The sequence below is a fragment of the Lineus longissimus genome, chromosome 9, assembly GCF_910592395.1.
Source record: "Lineus longissimus chromosome 9, tnLinLong1.2, whole genome shotgun sequence".
NCBI classification, from domain to species: domain Eukaryota; kingdom Metazoa; phylum Nemertea; class Pilidiophora; order Heteronemertea; family Lineidae; genus Lineus; species Lineus longissimus.
The window spans coordinates 15462643-15483699 of record NC_088316.1 but is presented as its reverse complement, the minus strand read 5'-3'; the positions used below and the strand labels follow the sequence as shown (position 1 = coordinate 15483699).

Here is a 21057-nt window from a genome sequence, read left to right as displayed (position 1 = left end):
TACTTAATTGTATTGCTTTATCTTTAGTGGAGGTGGAAGCAGGGGTCCACCAAACCAACGGATGTATTGCAAAGCTGCCAGTGAGGGTCAATGATCGACTCCTTGGCACATTTGTCAAGGCCGCTTTTTAAACCCTGGGTTTTGAAACAGAACGAAAATGCTCTAGAACTTTTTACGGTAACACTCATAACGGTCCAGCACGAAAACATTAGTCTGGTCGTTATCTTCTCAGTCCATAGTCGCAAAAGCAGTTTGAAACGAACCAGGCTTTTTTGGAGCAGTAATAATCCGAGAGACAGTATAAACACTCTATTATATTATAATGCTAGAAAACAGACCTACATACACAATGTACCCTTTCGCAGCAGTGGTAGGTTACCGATGCTGCTCGACTTGACATGTGATATCCGATGCGACAATATCACAAAAATGTTCAGATTTACAATGAAATCGTCATTTTTAACCGAAATATATTAAGCTGAGCTCCCCTCTTTGTTGTAGTTAAGACACCCAAACAGGATGGGTTAGTGTTTTTATGGAGGCCAAACTCGTTATGGGCGCCTGGGAGGAAGCATTTGGTGTCCCCTGCCAGGCTTGTGGCCCTGACATTAGCAGGAACTATTTCCTCCGACCCTGGCGCGGTGGGGGAGACATTGTACCGACGACGGGCCAGGCGCCTTCAAGAGCCTCGATCCCGGGGGTAGAGGAATGCTTCAAATTTTAAGAACATTACTCAAAATGGAGTTAGGGTGGGGTTCTTTAAGAAATTGGTAGAAATCGTATTAATCTGTCGCATTCCGTGGATGTGACTTAAGATCATCGATGATCGTTTTTTAATACCCAATTGTCTAACTGTCATTTTGATTGCGCGTCACGGATGTAGCGGAGACTATCACAGCAAGGGGACAGTCCCTCCACGGTCGAGCAGGTCGTACCTCCGGGCCTACTCGCGGCTAGCCATTACAAAGGATGACAATGTAATTACGCACCGCTTGTGCGAAATTGGCCATCGAGAGGTAAACAATTTACATAAAAAAGGACACCGGCGCTCCCGTTATGCATGAGCGCATGCGCACAACTAACTTTCACCCGTAGCTGTATTGGGGCCAATTCCAATAGTTAGGTTCCGCTCCGGTGAATCAGAGAACTCCGAGTATAAATTATACAGCACCCGTCTTCTGGCCAGTCTCGTTTTGAGCGTCAACAGGACAGCGTCACGGATTTGTGCTCTATTCAAAAAAGATAAGCTTATCGGATAAGCCATTGCGAGCGACCCCCGTCACGCCCCAAAATCGGATAAGCGTTTTACTTTGACAAAACCAATATTAGAACCATCAAAAAGTTAGTCAGGGTCATAATTCGAAGCTGAGAACGTTATACTACTTTGACAAGATGCCTAAGGCCTTTTTAGTGAGGAAGTATCGCCAGTTCGTGGCTGGACCACTCCGTCCCGCAGAAGATGCTGTGTCACCTATGATGCTGAGAGAGGCCGAAGAGATAACACCAGCATCATCACCCAGATCAGTGTCATCAGAAAACGAAAAAGGTAAATAGCAACATTGATTTATTTCACAAATAATTTCATTTCAGAATTTTCGCATTTCATCCGATTTTTCATATTTTCTCACTTTTCGGGATGCTAAAAGCATTTTTTCACATCATCATTTTAACTGGTATTTAAAAATTTAGGCCTATTAAACATTGTGAATATATTCACATAAAATTATTTTGATTCATTGTCATAACAAGATGATCATTTTGCCTCTTTGTAAATTTGTACCTCGTACAGGCATCTTGCGAAAATGTCCAGCTCTGCATATGTCCAATTGTAACTTGGACAATGTATCTATAACTTATTTCATTCGCTTATTTCTATATTTCCTAATCATGAGAATCAGAAAGTATTTCGGCAAACTGGCATTCATCAACTGATCTCTCATGCTCGCGTAAAGTACCACGGTGTGACTGCAGGGCCAAAGTGATCCCGCATTCAGCAAAAGAACGTATGCATTGCCGAAATAATATACATGTGTAAGTTTTCGTACAACCCAAAACCTTGGTGCGAGTTTTACAGTTATCACATTTGTTACATATACACGTCATCCAATTCAATAGGAAATTGACTCGAACCTAAAGTGATCAAAAGTGTACATGTTACTGTTAAAAGTTCGTGTTAATACCTTTCTAGCTTTAATAATAGCCCAACAACAATCGAATTGCCTCGAAAGCCTGCAAGATGACAATGTCATTCCAATGGGTTGTTTTCCAGTACAACTTGATTCTATCCATTCTGGGCCACATGTTTCGCCTTGATGATGTAGAGTTGTATTTCAAAATTTTCAAACTATTTACCAAATTCCAATGCATTAGCAGTTGAATCATTTGCCATCTTCTAACCACCGAATATATGCCAAAAAACCACTTGGCTTTATTCAAAAGATATCTATTCATTGGGTTTAACGACATCGTGTGAAATCAGGCGAAAGTTTACACAGCTATGCTTATACCAGTTATATATATTGATACAACACGAATTGGAATAACTGAGGTCGTTCATTTTGCAAAGGACTGTGAATGAAAACGAAAAAAGATCTTCGTGCTCATTAAATCAAGAATATAGACTGGTATTTCATCCATTCTTGATAATATGGATGAAATAACTTTGCTTATTTACAATAAGACTTACAGCTTGTATCTTATTCTCAAAACTAGTGCTTGAATAGTCTTTTTGTCATTTCTGTGATGATATTAAGACAATGTCGTGAATGCGAATGTTTCAACCAATAAATAACAAGATCTCATTATCAAATCAATAACAAGATCTCATGAACCAATCAGATATCAACACCTTAAAAATAAGACGTTACTCATAACATTTTATTGTCATCGCAAAGAGAAAGACGCCGTTGGAGGCCATTATTTCAAATCAAGCAGCATTCCTCGTAAATTATGCAAATATTTGGCGGGTCCCCTGCTCAAGCTCCCAAGTCAGGGGAACGACCACTTAATTAAGCGTCCAGGACACGCCTGATAATTAGGGTAATTACCCAGGGTAACATCTGGTACGGGTGATGAATTATTAGGTCCATGCACGCACACCTTTACCGAATATCACCGGTCATTGAAAAGTCAGTTGACCGTGAGGTGATCTGTTCGTGTTCGGCAACGTGGAACCTGAGCTTGACACAGATGGTTCCTGGGGCACAGTTTTTTAATGGATATATTGATTTTCTCATTTAAATCGTATTCACTGAGCAATATATACCTATATATGATGTAATAAGTAGACACACTGTTCAGTTGGGAATAATCAGCTGTGTGCAAATTCATCACCTCCTGGGACATTGCATCAAATCGTTATCACCACGATGATGAAACAGTTTTCAAATCGGTCAATACTGAAAAGCCACAGATGGTCACAACTGTCCCTTCCATTACTCTAGTTTTTGGCCCTGTCTGTCGACATGTCATATAAGCACTGACAGTACAGTGAGGCATCTGTTACCATCAATATTGTCAGTGTGCCAGTATCAAAGTGAGAGAAAAAATGCAAAAATTTTGAGTTCATTGAAGCAAACGCTTTTTTGAGATTTTGTAAGGTGATTTTCGGCCATTTTCAAAGCTAATTTAGCCCTTTTCCCTCTTCTATGTCATGCAATACGATAAAGGATGTAAAACAGTCACCCAAGAGATACACTGCATCTATCTATAAAAGCACTCAGATCCTTTGTCAATAAGTCATGGCAATGTTACGTCATGGCAATGTTTCCAATGCATTGTCTGATCATAAAAAATTCACTTTAAAGTGAAATTGATATACATTAGAAATCCATCATTGGTTCAGAAGTCCTGGCTAAGGTGTAGCCCTGTTCAAGCTGAAGCCCTTATGTAAGGTAGAATATCCTTCTTTAACGATGTTATTCAGTCCCATGGTAATCAATTATATCAATTTCACGATGGTCCTCGGAACCCAAATTCCAATCTAAAAGAAGCAATTCCAGGCAAAAGCAAGGAATGCAATTCTTGGTTATTTTGGGTGGAATCTCCACAAGGTTGGCTCCAATTTCACGGTTTTGTTACACCTCCTTTCAAGTGGTCAAGAAAACCGTACTGGATGCAGTTACCCTTCAGAATCTGCGCAACATAACTTTGGCGGTAAATTGGTGCGTTGCTCATGAGGGGTAGGGGAAAGGAATGCAAGCGGTCACCAACACTGGTTAGCTTTTATTCTCTAGATTACAATGCGGTCCTTGGCTGGACACACGGGGGCATCCCCTAATGAAGTGGTCCCGTGGAGAATCTGAGATACCTTTCATTTTGTGAGAATACGGTCAGCGGTATTGCGCAATCGGTCCGTCCCCCAAAATGTCTGGTGAATTCCTCTACCGGTAGACAATTCATCGGGATGGGATTGCGGCTCGTTAGTAGCTCTCCATGCTGGTTTCTCGGCATTCTCTTCAAATTCTTCCTTATACTTCGGAACTGTTACAATCGCCGTTACCTGTTCATCACTATTGATGCTATTCTGACGAGAATGTGAGGATTCTTTGGAGAATTCTGTGAACTGGGTAACTCTTATTGACTAAGACAGGCTAGGAGGTCACTGCTGAAGTGTTTGTGGGCAGTATTCATTGGGTAAAAATGTGCTGTTTGCCGTGTTAAACGCCTTATCGAGGCTGATTTTCTGAATGCATGATTGTTCAATGCTCAAATGTTTAATTTTTCAATCCTCCTAAAAGAAATATAGATAAAGTTCCCATGCGTCTTCATACTCTTACCGTTGTTTTAACAGGTACCAGTTTATTTGTTTACCCTAGGAACAGTAATTTAGTGTATATATATAAAGACACTATGTGGTTAGTCTTGTTATTCTACAGTTAGGCCAATTTTCTCTCCAGCCCTTTATGTAATGTGAAATATTTTGCTTGAGACGGACCGTTAAATGTCTCTAACCTTAAGTAATGGGCAATTTAGTCAACTGTGTTCTAAGAGTTCTAACAGGAAAATCAAGTTAATTGCAGTCTTGGCCTTACTGGAAATAAGTATAATTTATTAAGCGCAAACGAGTCTAAGAGAAACATACCTCAATCACAGGCATTTAAAGTAATGGGGTTTTCCTTGTCTTTCTCTGTCTTTGGCTTTATTTAGATTTTAGCCTTGGTAACGTCACTGTCGTGATGCCAATACTTTTTTCGTAGGATGATGCCAGGATTACGAGGAATTAGCTAAGAAAATATCTCAAGGCAAAGTCGGGACGAAGTTGGAATTACTCGCGGTTAAAAATAGTTTTGCCGTAAAAGGACAATCCGTTGAAAAAAATGACGAAATCAATTTGTTCTTGAAGGACAGATTGTGTTGTCACAAAAAACTTACACCAGTCACGACTGTTGAGTACGGACCAGCCTGTCGACTTAGTCGTGGTTTCATTCAACAGCAGACCCAAAACGTTTACATTTGTGTTGGTGGAGGGTGTGGTATTGGTAGGGTGCTGCCGGCTCTCGTCAGCCCGTCGAGTTCAGGCACGTCATAACGCAGTGACCGGCATCATATAAGCCATTTAGGTCATAACCTTTATTACTAACAGTAAAATCACATTGCACTTTCCTTTCATCCTGTCCAGCTGTCATAAACATAGTCTAATGTACTAGAATTAAAATGGCATTGCGTTTTAATATCATTTTTATGATAGTTTGTATACCTTGTAAATACTTGAGATATATTTGGTGTATACTTCTCAATGCATAACCGAATTTAAAGCAGGTTGTTCACCATACTCTTCTCATCGTACCAACATTTTATTTCACTTTCACGAGCATTTGGCAAAGCGCTACCGGTATTCATATTGTCATAAATCTATAACGGCAAACCCTGGCCAAAAACTGACAAAGCAAAAGTCAGAAATCAAAGGCATAACATGTTCCTTTGTCAACATCGATAAACCTGATTTAGGTAATAAAAGTGGTGTCTTTTTCAACAGTTTTATATCGGTAAATTTACGCAGCGATGGAAACGGTGCCTTGGATTGTTTGTGAGGATCTTAACAGACAGCCTTTCATGGAACCACCATTAATTTCGCCTGCACTACATGTGCAGACAATGCTAGAAGGAGGACACGACAATTTGATATTCATCCTCAACAGCAAAAAAATTATTTGAAAGATGATTTGATATTTTTATGGGGTATTTGTGGTTTTGGTTGCCATAACGTACCATACGTTTCCTCGGGTCATTCATTTAAACGAGAAGCTCTTTTCATTTGTGTCGCCGCTTCCCTGATACCGGATTAGCCTCGTAAGACGGCCGGGGTATCAATGTTTATGAAAGCAACGGGAAAGGCCAATAATAGCGCTAAGGAAATATGCCGTTATAAGCGCATCATATCCTATTGTCATTTGTTTACAATGTCTCAGAATTCTCGTGGCTGCAAAGGAAACTTAAATTGGACAACAATGCAAAGGGGGTCAGTTTTCTTTGGGTTGTTCTCCAACGGATTTCGGCGATTGTTCGTCGGGGCTTGTGTAATCATATGGGCCACTCGGATGTTAGTCTTGTGCCAACACTGCGAGGTAGCCCCAGCCTCTCACAACAAGAACTGGATGTTCATCCTTTTGAAGTGTGCGCTACATCATTGTGTCACATCACCCAACCCCAAGGTAACAGTGAAATCGTCGGATTGATAGATTATCCGCTATTTCTTCAAATTTTAAATTGGTAACACTCTTGTTCGCCATGTTGTTTCTTTAAACTGTTGTTTTTCTTGCCCGGCAGGCGTGGAATTGGTTCCTTCCGCAGTTACCTGTCCTAAAAGATCAAACGGTGCCGCCGATGACACCATCACTACATCGTGAAGATGACTATCTATTCTTTAAACTGTTTGTGATGCCTCTGAAATGCACTTATTGACTGTAAATATGTAAAGTCAAGAACTTAGTGAGCCCCCCTTTAGGTCGGGGGAGCTCCCCCGAACCCCCCTACGAGCATATGTTAAGTGCAAGCTCTAACAACTACAGCTGTTACAATGGGGGGACACCCCCCAAACCCCCCTCCGTCGACATAGGTTTTTACCAGTGCGTTGGGGGGAAGCTCCCCCCAAACCCCCCCCCCCCGGTGGACAGTCAACTAGCCCTTCTGTGTCATACTGCTGGAGGGGGGGGGGGTGCGATGGGACCATCCATATAGTTCCTTCCGACACATTTTTGTTTTGGTAATGTAATACATTGTGATTGACCTTATTCACGGGAATCGGGCGTTTCCAGTGATATACGACACAAATGGGTTGTCCTCATGCATTCACTTTCGAAACGCATTTTAAAATAGATGTTACGTCCTGTTAATGGGGCACGTCATCATCGCGTACATTTGGGAAAAACTCCCTAACGAGACCGGAGCAGACGGCTGAAAGTAGTTTAATTATTGGCCGCTAGGGTACAGAATGTACGTCGCTCACCCGAATTTTTCACGCAAGCTAATAGAGCTAGTTCTAGTTTGTGATTCAATTTGATACTTCAGATTTGGGCAGTAGACCAATATAACTTAGTCGTCAGTGTGGTTTTAAGCTGGAAAAACGTATTTGTTTTTCTTAAAGTGCCTTTTTTGGACGGGTGTGTGCGATTGTTTTGTTTTTATGTCACGTGACCTCGATCATGTCGACACAAAATTGAAATAAACCACCCTTTTCTGTCATTATTTAGGACGGATATTTCTCTGATAAAAATATTAATATAATTGGCCAATTTCTTAGGCATATGATGTAGCGAATTCCCATGAAGATTTAAATTAATTTCAACCAATGGGATAGTTAATTCAGAAAAATACCAAAAAAAATTGTTTGTAGGATATACAATCTCTCTTTATTTCTCATCATTCATTTACATTATCTACTCCCGCACACACGTGTATCTTAAGAGCCCCTCCTAAAGGGGGGCTTATTATAGAGACTAACATATGAACTAAGAGTTTTTTACCAGTTTAAAAAACCTCAATGTGGTTTTACTGATAAAAATCTATAGGGGGTATAGTGTGTTGGTGAAAAACCAGTACGTGTGGTAAAATCAATGGCGCTTATATATATTCCCGAGAGCCATTATAGGTTAATCAATCATCGTGTCTGAATAAAATATTCCTGCCAACTTCTGGCTATCGTTTGATCAACAATTTCAACCAATCAGAAGCCAGCTTGCTTGGGAAAAGATGTAAAACTTTCAGGACAGCAGTTAATAAATCGAACTGGTCGACGGGAAGTATTGATAATCCGGAAGCTTCGGGACGAGGTAAAAATGGTGTGTATAAAACAAAGCCTGGATAATGATCGGGTCGCCGGTGGATATAGAGGGAATATGTAACAGAGTCAGCAGCCGCGGGGTAATTCGTGCTGAGAGCCAGCCGTAATATAACACAACATGAAACTGCCGATGATATTAATAATTAAAGGTTTTTTCTCATTGTTCTTGCACCATATGATTCAAATCATTCTTACTTTCTTTGTCCTCGAAGGAAGTTTGGTGAATCATGCGCGTTAGGGTAATAAGCGATCAGCATCATGCACGACAACAGTTTCATGAAAAAATGCTAGCTTCACTTTCTCTTGTACCTAATTTGGACTAAATAAACTCTGAGTCATTTTCCGCTGTCGGCATCAATTCACCAATGACCAAAAATACGTCGATATATTAAAGAATCCGCATTAGAGCGAGTTTACTCGCCAAAAACAAAAAGAATGATTACCATCCCAAAGACAAAGTCATAACCAGAATGCAAGGATAAGTTCAATTTAAATTCGAATTTTAAATATAAATTGGCAGTGAAATCCAATGAACATGTTCCGAACGGAAATTCATCTGTTTTTTAAAATATTTTGCACATTTGCCAGAATATAGGCCTATTACCCAAATCTTCAAGTTAACAGAGAATTCGTTTCCGCTCGGGCAAGCGAAACTTTATTCATTGGAAATCGCTTTAGATGTCAAGTTAGTGCAAAGCCATGGCGCAAGCGGCCAAATCTGCTTAAAATTGTGAATCCTTTTCGGTAATTTGTGTTTTCGTCTTACTTGATTTATCTTATCTCCGTAAGATTTTTGGCCAAGAATCAAATATAAGTCCATAACTACGGTTGAATTGATTTAAGAAGATTTTCACTTTCTTAAAGCGTCATCCAAGCTTAAAGATTCCTTTTAAGTCACTGTTCAATGCTTATTTTATATGACGGTATCTTAACTATTACGTCACCCTTATTGTAGGATTAGTAAAGATGCCCATTTTGCAGTCGATTATTACCGCAAAATTGTCATCTTTGTTCGAAAACACGTTCATGTTGTGCTCTTGCCTCGACCTGTTTTTAAAAAGTTCAATACATGATGGTCCCCGTTTTAAGTTCTACGTTATTCTAATGAACACCCAATTCTGTGGCCAACAGGTACAAGATAACTGACCACTCATAGCTTGACCAATAAAAACATAACTTTCTAAAGTTCACCCAACCAACCTTACAATCTTGCGGTTGGTTTGAAGTGAACCACGCTGATGATTTTGAACGATGGCGATTGTAAAGTAAGGTTTTCTACTTCCGGTTGCAGATCCGTCAAGGTGAACTCTGTCTTTCTCCATGGAAACAACGAACTAAATCTACATTGCCTCCGCGTGCTATAATTAGTATGATTTATCTCATACATGGCCATTTTTAAAATTCATCAACTATATTCGGTCATCTTAGGATACGGGGTGGAGAGGCTGTTGAAATTTATGTAACCATGGAAAAATCACAAAAAATGCAAAAATACTGATGGGTTGTGCGGCAGCAATAGATCAAACTGCAATTTGAACAATATATCAAAGTATAAACTAGTTGACTCAAGGAAAAGATGACTGTCATTAGAAAGTTTATTGTTGTTTGGTACAATTTGAAAAAGTTATGCTGGTATCATTACGGTAAGAGTTTCTAAAAATGCCTTTGGTTAATTTTTAAGTATACATGTATATTGCTCCAGGAGAATTTAGACCGAGAGGTTACTCCTCAAAAATGATTATAAAAACCCAAATGAATGGAGAAGAAGTTAATAAATTATGCATTAAAAACCGATTCGGTAGTAATTATCATCATTAGCGCTATCTTAATGTCTGAGAATAAGGACAACTTTCATAATTTGTTTTCATTTTCTCCACGCCCGTGGCAACCGCCCATTCGATACGGCCTGACCCTGCTGGGTGACCGAGATCACGGACAATAAGTTACATGTACATTATACTGCAACCGAAGCTGCAACATGGAGTCTAGACCGGAAATACAGATACATTTGTCGGAAAAGTAATGATTTTTCCGCTTGTGAGGTGCGCCTATTCATTCTTCCTAAATAGACAAGGTTAACTTCGTTAATTGGTTAACGTCTGGATCCATTCCTTGATGGCAAGTCTTCAGGTTCCCTCTCGGCGTTTCTTGTTAGACTGTGTATACTTTCTCCAAAACCGCATGCCTCGTGTGTGGATATCATAATAATTGGTGACACCGACCCCCCTGCGAGTTGTCTTAGAATCTCAATCGGCTATTCTTCTTTAATTGGCATTGTTAAAACTCCCAATGATAGTTTGTGTAGTTATTGTCTGGGGGAGGAAGACCGACCGGCGACTACCGCTTGTTTCACGCGGAGATGCAAATCTAAATCTGAAAGGTAACAGAAAATGAAAATAGACGTTATGTTAATATCACAATGATAGGTATGTTGAAAAAAATATGTCAAAATATTGATAATGGTGAACGGTTATGGAATTTGTATTGATGTCTCTATAAACCATCAATGATTATCTAGACATCCTTATTTCGAGTTAATATATATATCATCATTGTTCAGACGCGCGCCGACGCGGCCGGGATTGAATAGCGCACGATTGGGTGTTATCTATATCTGGTCAAAACACTTATTATTTCATTGTTATTTCGACAACCATCTGATATCGTCAAACCATTTTTGAAGTAACCATTGTAAGAATCAAAACGAGATATTTTGAAAACCATCACAGAATTTTAAAAAAAATTGACATCATGATATTGTCGCAAGAGTCCTCATCGTCTTGCTGCCATCAGCCTGAGCGCAATGCTCCGTGTTTTCTCCTCCGCGCACTCGGGACTCCGACCTCCAGCATTAAATATGTCCTCATAGTTGGAGATAGCGTGCCTGAGTGTCTTCCGCCGTCTTTGAACCGTCTTTGTCATATTCAACGGACTCAGATGGGTCGCAATTAAACCACGCGAACTTGTCAATTAAGTTATCAAATATTCCTATACGAACAATCTTAATTGGTAATAAAACCAGTTTCGACCGTCAAACTTTCCCTAATTTCGTTTTCGCTTCATTGTGACGGTGTCCGACGTCTCGGCTGCGTCTCGAATAACTCGAGACTTCACAGTTCATTGCTGAATGATTTCACATTTTTCCTGAGGTTGGAGGTGCGTTATCACCGCTATGTGATGTGATTTTGGCCTTAGCGATGTAGCAGGACAATCAGCCGCACGCGAGGGACCTCAAAATGTCATCTCGGGTTGACAGTAAACTGTACCATCTACATGTAATTGAAACGTGACAAGTATCATCAACAGTGTTACAGTACACCAATTTTATATTTCTTGTATTTGTGTGTTGAAACTTCGCACCAATTAGGCTTTGCAACTTTGCTTGGCGCACACCTGGCGGCCTGAGCGACAATTGGAGCCCAAGAGATACCATTCCGTGCTATCCCCAAGTCACGACACCGTGCATTAACTGCCAATAACAACAGTTGACAGGCCGTACAGGTTCGGCTACAGGATCCCCTGTCTGTCAGGCCTACACGAAATCATGTGGCGAATGACTACTTTCCATTTCAAACAAACCCGCGAAGTAAAGCAAAGGGTGTTTTTGTCGCCAAGTACGCCCTGCAGGTGTGAAATTAAAACACAACACCAGCCAAACATATTCCTGTGGGGCCCGATTTATGGGAATTGTCCGAAAATATACCTTGTGTGGGAATCCTATCTGTAATACAAAATGAAAGTAAAAAGATGTTGGTCCCCAAAGGCCTCATGGTGCGCTTTCTTTTTGGTCCGCAACTCGGCGGCCGCCATGTTGCGCTTGCGCAGCGTGGGTTTATTAGTAACAGGAAAGACACGAGAATGTGGTGCATGGAGTAAAAAGACGAAACCACCAAGATACTTCGTCGAAAGGTTAACCAGTTCATTTTTGGTTGACTAATGAGCACGAACCACATGCGTATTCTTTATTTTTCCATTGTACACGATGCGCACCTGTACAAAAAACGATAGGGAAACAAAATGGCGAATAGAGGAGGGGTCGACCTAAAGTGGCTGTGACCAATCCAGGGGATGCAGAGCAACAATTAATGTAAAATACTTGTTGATGATAATTTCGAAACGTGTCTTGGTTTTTTTAAAATCTTGTCTTAAACTTGAGCAAACAAATTTTTTTTTGCAAAAGTATCCATACGCGTCTTCCCGTCTTCGGCCGAATCGAAGTGAAAAAAAGGGAAAACACGCGGAACTTGAACATCACGACAATACATTTGGTACAAATAACAGTGTCGAATAATGCAAGACCTGACGCATCAAGTGCAGACAATCTTAATTTGCAAATATGTGAACACCTAGTAATCTTCTAGAAGAAAATTCAAATTCTACGTGACGATTGCACGGTTACCTTTTTTAGAAATTCGCCGAAACGCCCAGTCCTCAAGGCACGCCATTCTTACCCGTATAATTACCGTGAAACTGTTTCATAACAAAATCATCATTCAGGTGTCCCCCATGGAAAAAAAATTTATACGACCATTTTGGGCAGCTGTTTTTTCAAAGAGAAAATGTACTTGTCGCACCGGTTCTTGAGACTATAATGGTAAATTACAGTTCTCTGAAAACCGGCATTCATAGTTATGAAATCGAGTGTAACTTCAGCCCAGCATATAATTTCAAAAGCAAGCAGGTCGTTAACTCGCAAATACAGATTTCTTAAACATTGTTTGTCTACAAACCTGTAACTAACCGAGCGCCCGCCTATTAACTATAATTTACTCATCATTGCAGGAGTTAATGTCACTAGCTGTTTGAAGGGTACTGGTATCCACAAAGGACATGACACAACCAGCCCGAATAGATAATTATCTAGGTTTAATATATACAGTGATAATAATGATCCCTCAGAACATGCGGGATTTGTTGTTGCTAAGGTCAACACAACTGACCACACAAACAATATGAAAATTCACATTTTTTTGTAACGCTTAGTTCCGTATGAAAAGAAAGATAGTGGATAACATGCTAATGTCGTCAAATCCGTTGGAAGCTGTCGCACTTAAAGAGACACACCATAGAATCGATTTCTCAGTGGACTTGACAAAAAGAAAAGATGCATTAATCGGGTCATCATGAGCAAGATAAGCCCCCCTGTGTCAATAGTAGGAATTTGCATGACGGCACCTTACGCAACCGTGACAAACCGTTTTGCCACCAAGTGTCCCCGGAGAGTTGGTGGCGCGTTGAAGAATACTCTTGTGGACAATCAGATACCCTGCTAACCAAGGCAAAGAGACAGTGCATGCCAGGGTTACGTAATGATCTAACATTTAGCGGATTATTTCGTCGAGTATGGGCCGTTTTTGTGCGAGATGCACTGAACCCAGTTAATCCTGCGCTAATGACGATGACCACCAACGGGTTATTGTTCTCGGCCAATGGTGTTTATGTATTTGGCCCGCGGACCTGTCACACAGCAGGAGCAGAGGTCTCTATCCCCCACGCAAAGAGGGTACGATTAGTCTTTAATCCTGCGGTCTTACTTTCCTTATAACACTAGAGACAATGACCACGTCATCCGTGATAATCACTCCTTAGAAGACCATGAAAGCTGCCTTGCACTCTTTCTTTCTGTCTGATTAACTTAGACTAAGATTGTCTCCTCTAGGCGGATTGACATTCTTACTTTTATTTAGGTATAACAGGGCGCACCGGGACTGATAAGCTTAGAGACCGAAATGGTCTTCTTTAGAGATTGTTAGTCGGATAGAAACCTAGTTTTATCTAACTATAACAGCGCACTACGGGATATCATGAAATACGTAAACAACCTGTTGTCGTGGACACATTTTTCAGCAGATTTGACGCATTTTTGTCTGATAGGTTACGGATAAGAGGTGACCACTTCTAAGCAAGAAGACACTTGTTTTTGTAAACACAACATTCCAAGCTCGCATCTTTCAAAACTTTCAAAGCATAACCACGAGTCACCAGTCTTGACGCTTTGCCAGTTTTTTTAAAGACAATTTGTAGCACGGCGACTGAGGATTCGGAAAAACGGTCTAAAGTTTCCCTAATTAGGCTTTGTTGTTCTTGCTGTCTGTCATATCTCAGTGCCCCTGAGCATGTTCAACTCCGCCGCCAATTAAGACATCATCGTCCGCACCAATGTATAAAGTAGTGATATTACCATCCCGTTTCCGCGTTCATCAAGCCATTATCTCCCCTTCAAAGTTTAATGGCGATATTTTCCGCTTCCCGCTATAATAAACCTCACCATTGTCGGCGAACAAGAGAGGTGCAGCTATACTGACATCAGAATAAAACAAGGTCTTGGCATACCGCGAATGACACCCAGCTTTATTTTAGAAATTTCACACTTTGTAAACGGCCACCCAGAAGCTTGCCCTTTGATCTGGAAGTGGAAGAGCTCCGTATGATTTTAATATCCCTGTGTTTCCATTTGGTAGAAAAATTGCAGGAATGCGCCGTGCCCTAATATAGCAGGGTATCATCCGCGTATCATTGTCAGGCTTACACAGAAGTACTGCAATCTTAAGGCATTAGCGGCAACTTGATAATGGGGTGGGGCTATTTTCATCTGAATTAGCCATCGTCGTACTCTAAGCACGGAATGGGCAAGGAATGCTCTTTCTTCAGCTGTGGATTGGTATTTTTGGTTTAAAATGATACATCTGGGAATCTGTTGAAGATTTCTTGTTTTATTTTTGTTCACTTGAAGCCCTCTTTATACTGTGTTGTTGCGAATGCCAAATCTGCAACGATGCATGTAATATTTGACAGCTTTTGCTCAAAATCTGATTCCATCTCATTGTGTAATTGTTTGGAATGATAGAGGGGTGACACATGGAGTGGTGTCACCATTCTGCAGCATATGTTCCAAATGGCGCCAGTTACAATCATGACAATAACACGAAGCTATCTCTATTGCATGCTTATATGTAGTTGCAGTAAGCGCAGCTTATCTAATATTGAAAACGCTTTTTGGTTGTTGTAACTCGAAAAGCCCATCTTTACTGGGTATCCTAACTGTATCTTGTCAACTGGGGTTTAGAGCAGCACATTTCTTTGGTTAAATCATCTTGAATGTTGAATCTTTTCCATACATGTTGCACTTGTGTTGCTCATTTTGCGTGGACTTGTTGCCCTTTTGTGTGGCCTTCTTCGATGAACTAAACTGTAAATGCTCATCCAGGGCGAAATACTCTAGAATACATCTCAGTGCATGTCTAATGGCCAAATCCAGTTCTTCTTACAAGTTCAATTAATTTACCGTTCACTTAGCAATCACTAAGTTATCAACTTTAAAAACACGTTGGCGCTTTTTATGATAATTACAACCATGTAAAAGAAATTAGAGCTCGGCTTGGCGGACATCAATACCGTCAAAGATTGTCCCCTGAAGGCATGGTGTCCCTAACGTCCCATGTTAGAACTCATCATGCCATTAGGCCGCTTGAGGAAATTTTAAATAACTGTTTTGTGTAGCGGCGCTATTAGCTTTTAATATTATGAAAAGGCCAGAGTATCCAACAAATTGAAATTATAGAAGATATCAAAGACTTGCTATTTATCATAGTCATATTCACTGGTGGCTTTCAGCCCGTTTTATGTCTTTCACAACGGGGTTAATTTTGCGGTTCGGCGACCCTAATGGGACGTAACACCCCGGGCGTGTTTTGGGGACTCGCACTAACAGATAGGTATTTGTGAGTTCATCATTTCTGAACAAAAATCCAAAAATGAACTCCTTTAACTAAAATGAATGTTAATCTCCCCAATAAATATCATCTTTAGTTTTCACTAGTTATTTATGAATCGATCTTTTCTATCATTGCAGATGTAGATATCGATGTAGAAATCGATATGGAGAATTCGGATGAAGCCATCAACCTATGCCTCTCAGACCGAGCCTCAAGCACCGGCGCCAGATCCCCTATCAGCACCAGTACCGGCCGATCACCGTCACCCGTATCGCCAATATCACCATCAGCGCCTGCCCCAAAGCGAGCCAGACTCATCCATCACGAGAACTCTGCCTTCGAATCCTGCCATCAACCTGTATTTCCTAGTCTCTGCCATCCTTCCCAGAATGCCTTTATGCCATCGTTTCCGGTCCGCCATGTTTCAATCCCAGATGCCTCGATTTCGCCGCTACCCGGCTACAGGCCAGATCAGCTCTTCCGGGATCCGTTTGCGGGACTTCGTCATGCTTACCACTTCCCCAGTAAGCCGGTCAAGCAATGTGCCCCGACTCCAATACAGCTTATACGGACGCCTCTACCACAGGTATATATCACAATTCATCCTTTCCTCAAGCAAGCTTGACAAGAACAAAGAGACACCTGTGATTGGATCATTGATTAACAGACTGGTGATACAAAATTAACAGCTTCTGATTGGACGAAATGAAATCTCCACATCATTAATTTCAAAATTCCTTAAAATTATTAAAAGGAGCTCAGTTGTCGCCCATTCTCTATTTTTGCGCAGAATTAGCTAGTTCTGTTCTTTTTGAAGCAATGACCCCACCAGCAATAATAAATTAGTCCCATCGGCCGACGAATATGGCACACTAGCAATAGTTCGATAAAACTGCCCTTGCTATCCTAATCCTATAGTTATGTGGATAGTTACAGCAGTCTCCAATAGCAACAGGTCGGATGCCACCGCGCCAGTCAGAGACCTTTGAAAAATCAATAGCCTTGCTTGAGCTTCTGCCGATAGAATTCTCTCCATATGACAGCCAAGCCGAAATAGCTCAGTTGGGAGAGCGTTAGACTGAAGATCTAAAGGTCCCTGGTTCGATCCCGGGTTTCGGCATGTTTTTTCCCCTCTCTTTCGGCGTAGTTCTTTTACCACCTTTACTCATCAGGTAGTGTGGCAGGGTGCCGCTTGGACAAATTTAACGGCCTCTTCTGATACCATTCGGCGAAACACATGTGGTTTTTTTTGTAAATTTAACAATTTTTTTGTTTTTTCCAGCCCGTCATCAACAACATCGAACTGGTAAACGGCGGTTTCGGTGTCAAAAATCCATTACTCTCAAACTCAAAATATCGAAAAGAAGTATCAGTGCAAGAATTAGGTAAGACATGAAGACATTTTCAATAAAATGTTCCCCTTGATCCCAGCTTTTTCTTCGATTTTACTGATCGATACAGTTGACATTAGCATGGGGTGGCACCGGATGACACCAAGAAAAAGCACAACAAATAATCACAAAATGTAACAAGACTATGAAAACATGCCTAACTATTGTGATTATTTTGATTCAGGTATGCAAACAGAAGACAATAAATTCGTGTGCCGGGTCTGTCACAAGGTCTTCCCCCTCCAACGGCTGCTGAACAGACACATTAAATGCCACAGTGACATCAAGAGATACCTTTGTACGTTCTGCGGGAAAGGCTTCAATGATACCTTTGACTTGAAGCGACATACACGGACACACACAGGTAGGCACACATAAGATTCGAAAACAGCGCTGTAGAAGCAGAAAATGTCCCCCCTGGAATAAGTGTCCGGCCCTATTGTAATCTGACAGATTATGTATATGGTTCTATAGACCAAGACCGTCAATAACTCAGGGATTGAAGTGCATAATAGAATCCTTTGTTCCCCAGAGTTGACTGCCTATTATGTCATTCCACCAGGATTTTCCCAGCAATCCTTGTTCTTAACGAAACATGACGAGACCGATTTCTCACTCTTGGACACTAATCGTATTCAAGCTGGGGCTATCAATCAATTAACATGATTGTTTAGCGACAGATTTCTAAAGATTTAACTGCAAAATTCAATATTTTCATAGGTAATTACGAAAGATGGGATATTTTGCAGACTCATAATGTCAACAGTTAGTAAATGAACTGCTCCTGAACTTTTCTAATCCTGCTCATAAAATTCACATACTAAAGCAATGTGCATATTTCCGAAAGCAATATAAGTGATAGTGATCAGTTTTCCTAACGGTAAACCAATTTACATCGTCACGAATAGGCTTTCGTCTAATACATTTATGGTCTTCGAAAGTCCTCTGAGAAAAAGTTCACAAAAAGTTTGGCAGTATGGCAGTAAAAAGGCAGCCAGAGATTGTAATGAAGTTTGCAAACTTGGCAACTATCGCACCAATCTTATACGGACAAAGCCACTTCGAGGCGAAAGGAGTTTGATATCGCGGCATTATAAACCTATTTAACTTGTAAATAGAGGTAGTAAAACCATCGATCCAAGGAAGGAGGTAGCGTTACTTTCAGTGCGATAGATATCATAAATACATGCACCGATAATTCGCTCTAACGGCTCTATTCAACTTATATCAACCATTAGGCCTTTTAAAACCCTAAATAGGCATATAAAGTGAATGAACCTAAGATATGTGAACGATACTTAAACACCGTGGGACAGTTCCTGCCATCGTCAGCAAATGATATCTTCTATTCAATTCCAACACTTGAATTACGCTATTAAATTAATTATGGACATGAATCATTATAAATAAGGCAAATGTAGCGTTATATGTACTCACCTAATACACGGTGACGATTTTTATACAAAGGTTATTTTCAAGCTTTAGAAAAGTTTTCTTGGTTAGAAAAAGAACCGTACTCTCCGCTCCCCGAGTTGTTTACTTCTGACAATGGCGGTGAGAATTGCCCTCCATTGGATGGGCCGTCCGGGCTAAACGTTTTAAGTTTCTGCGTTAGTGCACATTTTTGTTGAGTTAATCACCTATAACATCTCATCTGATTGGAAATGAACAGGGGTTAAGAAATTTCTTAGAGGCCAACGTGATATTTGTGTGAGAACTTGAATAACCCTGCCCAAGGGAGAAACATCATCCGACATTTTAGACGCGGTCATGCGGAGAACTTCAGCTACACTTTTTGCATTGGCCAGCTCTGTGCTAAGTTACGCTGATTGTTAAATACATAAGAAGAGTGTATTGTTCGAGCGACAAACGACAACGAAACGCTCATGTTTATCTTTTATCATGTTATTGCATCAAATAAAGTTTAACTTTGACTATCGCATCAAAGACCTTTTTCTTCAAATATCTTAAACATATAGTTTCAGTCAATCAAGCAACCGTCAGAATAGTTTTACAGTGCTAGATTTAGAGAAAAAATATTTCGACTCAGTTTTGTAAAATAGAGTGATCTTTCGATGTTAATGTTTCTCCTCGTTTGTGTCTTTCCAGGTGTTCGCCCCTACAAATGTAGCTTGTGCAGCAAAGCCTTCACCCAGCGATGCTCCCTCGAATCACACGGCAGGAAAGTCCACGGCATGGAGTTCGAATACGCCTACAAGGAACGAAGAGACAAGGTCTACGTTTGTGAAGATTGTGGTCATACCACGTGCGAGCCAGAACTACATTACGTCCATCTGAAAGAAAACCATCCACTCAGTCCAGCTTTACTCAAGTGCTACGATAAACGTCAGTTTAAATTCAAAGCCGACCAGGTTCCCTTGATCAAGACCGAGGGTTGAACTTCGTCGTGTGTGACAATCTTATGACAATTTGATGGTATGGAGTTACCACGTAACTTTGCTAAATCGGTGTGGTACCGTTATCATGATACTTCTGTACGATCAAAACGGATTCATATTAAGTCATCATCAGTCTTTCTACTGACGAGTACTTGGAGTATTGAGATACAGTTTCCGTCAGTATATCTTGGGACAAATTTCTGTCATAGTATCATAGTTGGGATACAATTTCTGTCAAACTCTTATACAATTTCGGTCATAGTCCTACACAATTTTTGGTCATAGTCTGGGATACCAGTTCTGTCATTGGGTTCATAAATACATAAATTATACGGATTCAAAGGTGATTGATGTATAAATCCTTGCAAATCCTCCCTACTTTAATTGTGATGCTTTCCTCTTAAGTTATTTGTGCAATAGATATCACATGCCTTGTATAAATTCGTGTACATTTCCAAAATCAGTTAGGCTACGATGTAAATACTCTATTATTATCGAATCCCAAAGGCCTCCACTGGAATATTTCGCCGCAGCAGTAACTGAACTACGCTCAGCTGGAAGAGGAAGTATCATCAAAATACGCCAATAGCTCTAGTGGGTAATTACAAAATTACCACTGCATGGGCCCAATCGAAAATTTTCCGCCGCGGCGAACGCAACGGGAATCCATACTAGTGGAATCGAGCCGGCTTGCAATTGCCTAGGCTGGGCAATTGGCAATTGATCAGTACGAAATCTGAAGTTGGAGATTTTATTTTCTTTCCTACTTCTCTTTTTTCTTGGTTGAATATCGGTAGAAACACTGCAACGATACGATTAAAATCAAAATTGTGCAATGGTTTTCATGTGCTATGTGCAATCAAACGTTTAATACTTGTGTACATTCATTTTTGATGCAGAAATTGCATTTGAGAGTTTCGAGTCCAGCGGGGTAGGTAACCAGAAAATGCTAACAGTTTAAGAATTGAACACACTAAAGCTTCGTTGCCTACCTCTGTTATAGTAGAGACCGAAGTCTTACCTTCGGCCGGTTAGTGCAATTCATGTCAAGCTTTCATATTGGAGATGGTCTTAGCTTCCGGTATACGACTTACTTCCGGTGGTTGATCGATTTCCAATAGCTTGCCTCATTGAAAGCTTAGTCTAACTGGTTTTCCTTTTGCTACTAAATCATTGTAGTTGTCCGGTGTTCTACAGTCAAGAACGTGTAAATATCCTGCCTGGTGAATATATTTGTAATAAATTGTATAATAAAGATAATTTAATTTGAT

General features: G+C 40.5%; 1 protein-coding gene and 1 non-coding gene across 2 annotated transcripts; both read left to right on the top strand.

Annotated features, from left to right (window-relative positions):
- The first annotated feature begins 1205 nt into the window (after nt 1–1205).
- LOC135493333 (transcription factor ovo-like homolog lin-48) lies at nt 1206–19992 on the top strand. The gene is made up of 5 exons (XM_064780619.1): nt 1206–1546; nt 16134–16582; nt 17279–17381; nt 17572–17751; nt 19497–19992. The coding sequence occupies exons 1-5, from the start codon at nt 1393–1395 to the stop codon at nt 19784–19786; spliced, it is 1176 nt and encodes a 391-aa protein (XP_064636689.1). The 5' UTR covers nt 1206–1392; the 3' UTR covers nt 19787–19992.
- On the top strand, nt 17044–17116 carry Trnaf-gaa (transfer RNA phenylalanine (anticodon GAA)). Its single transcript has one exon. It is a non-coding gene; the product is annotated as a tRNA-Phe (tRNA).
- Nucleotides 19993–21057: the final 1065 nt, after the last annotated feature.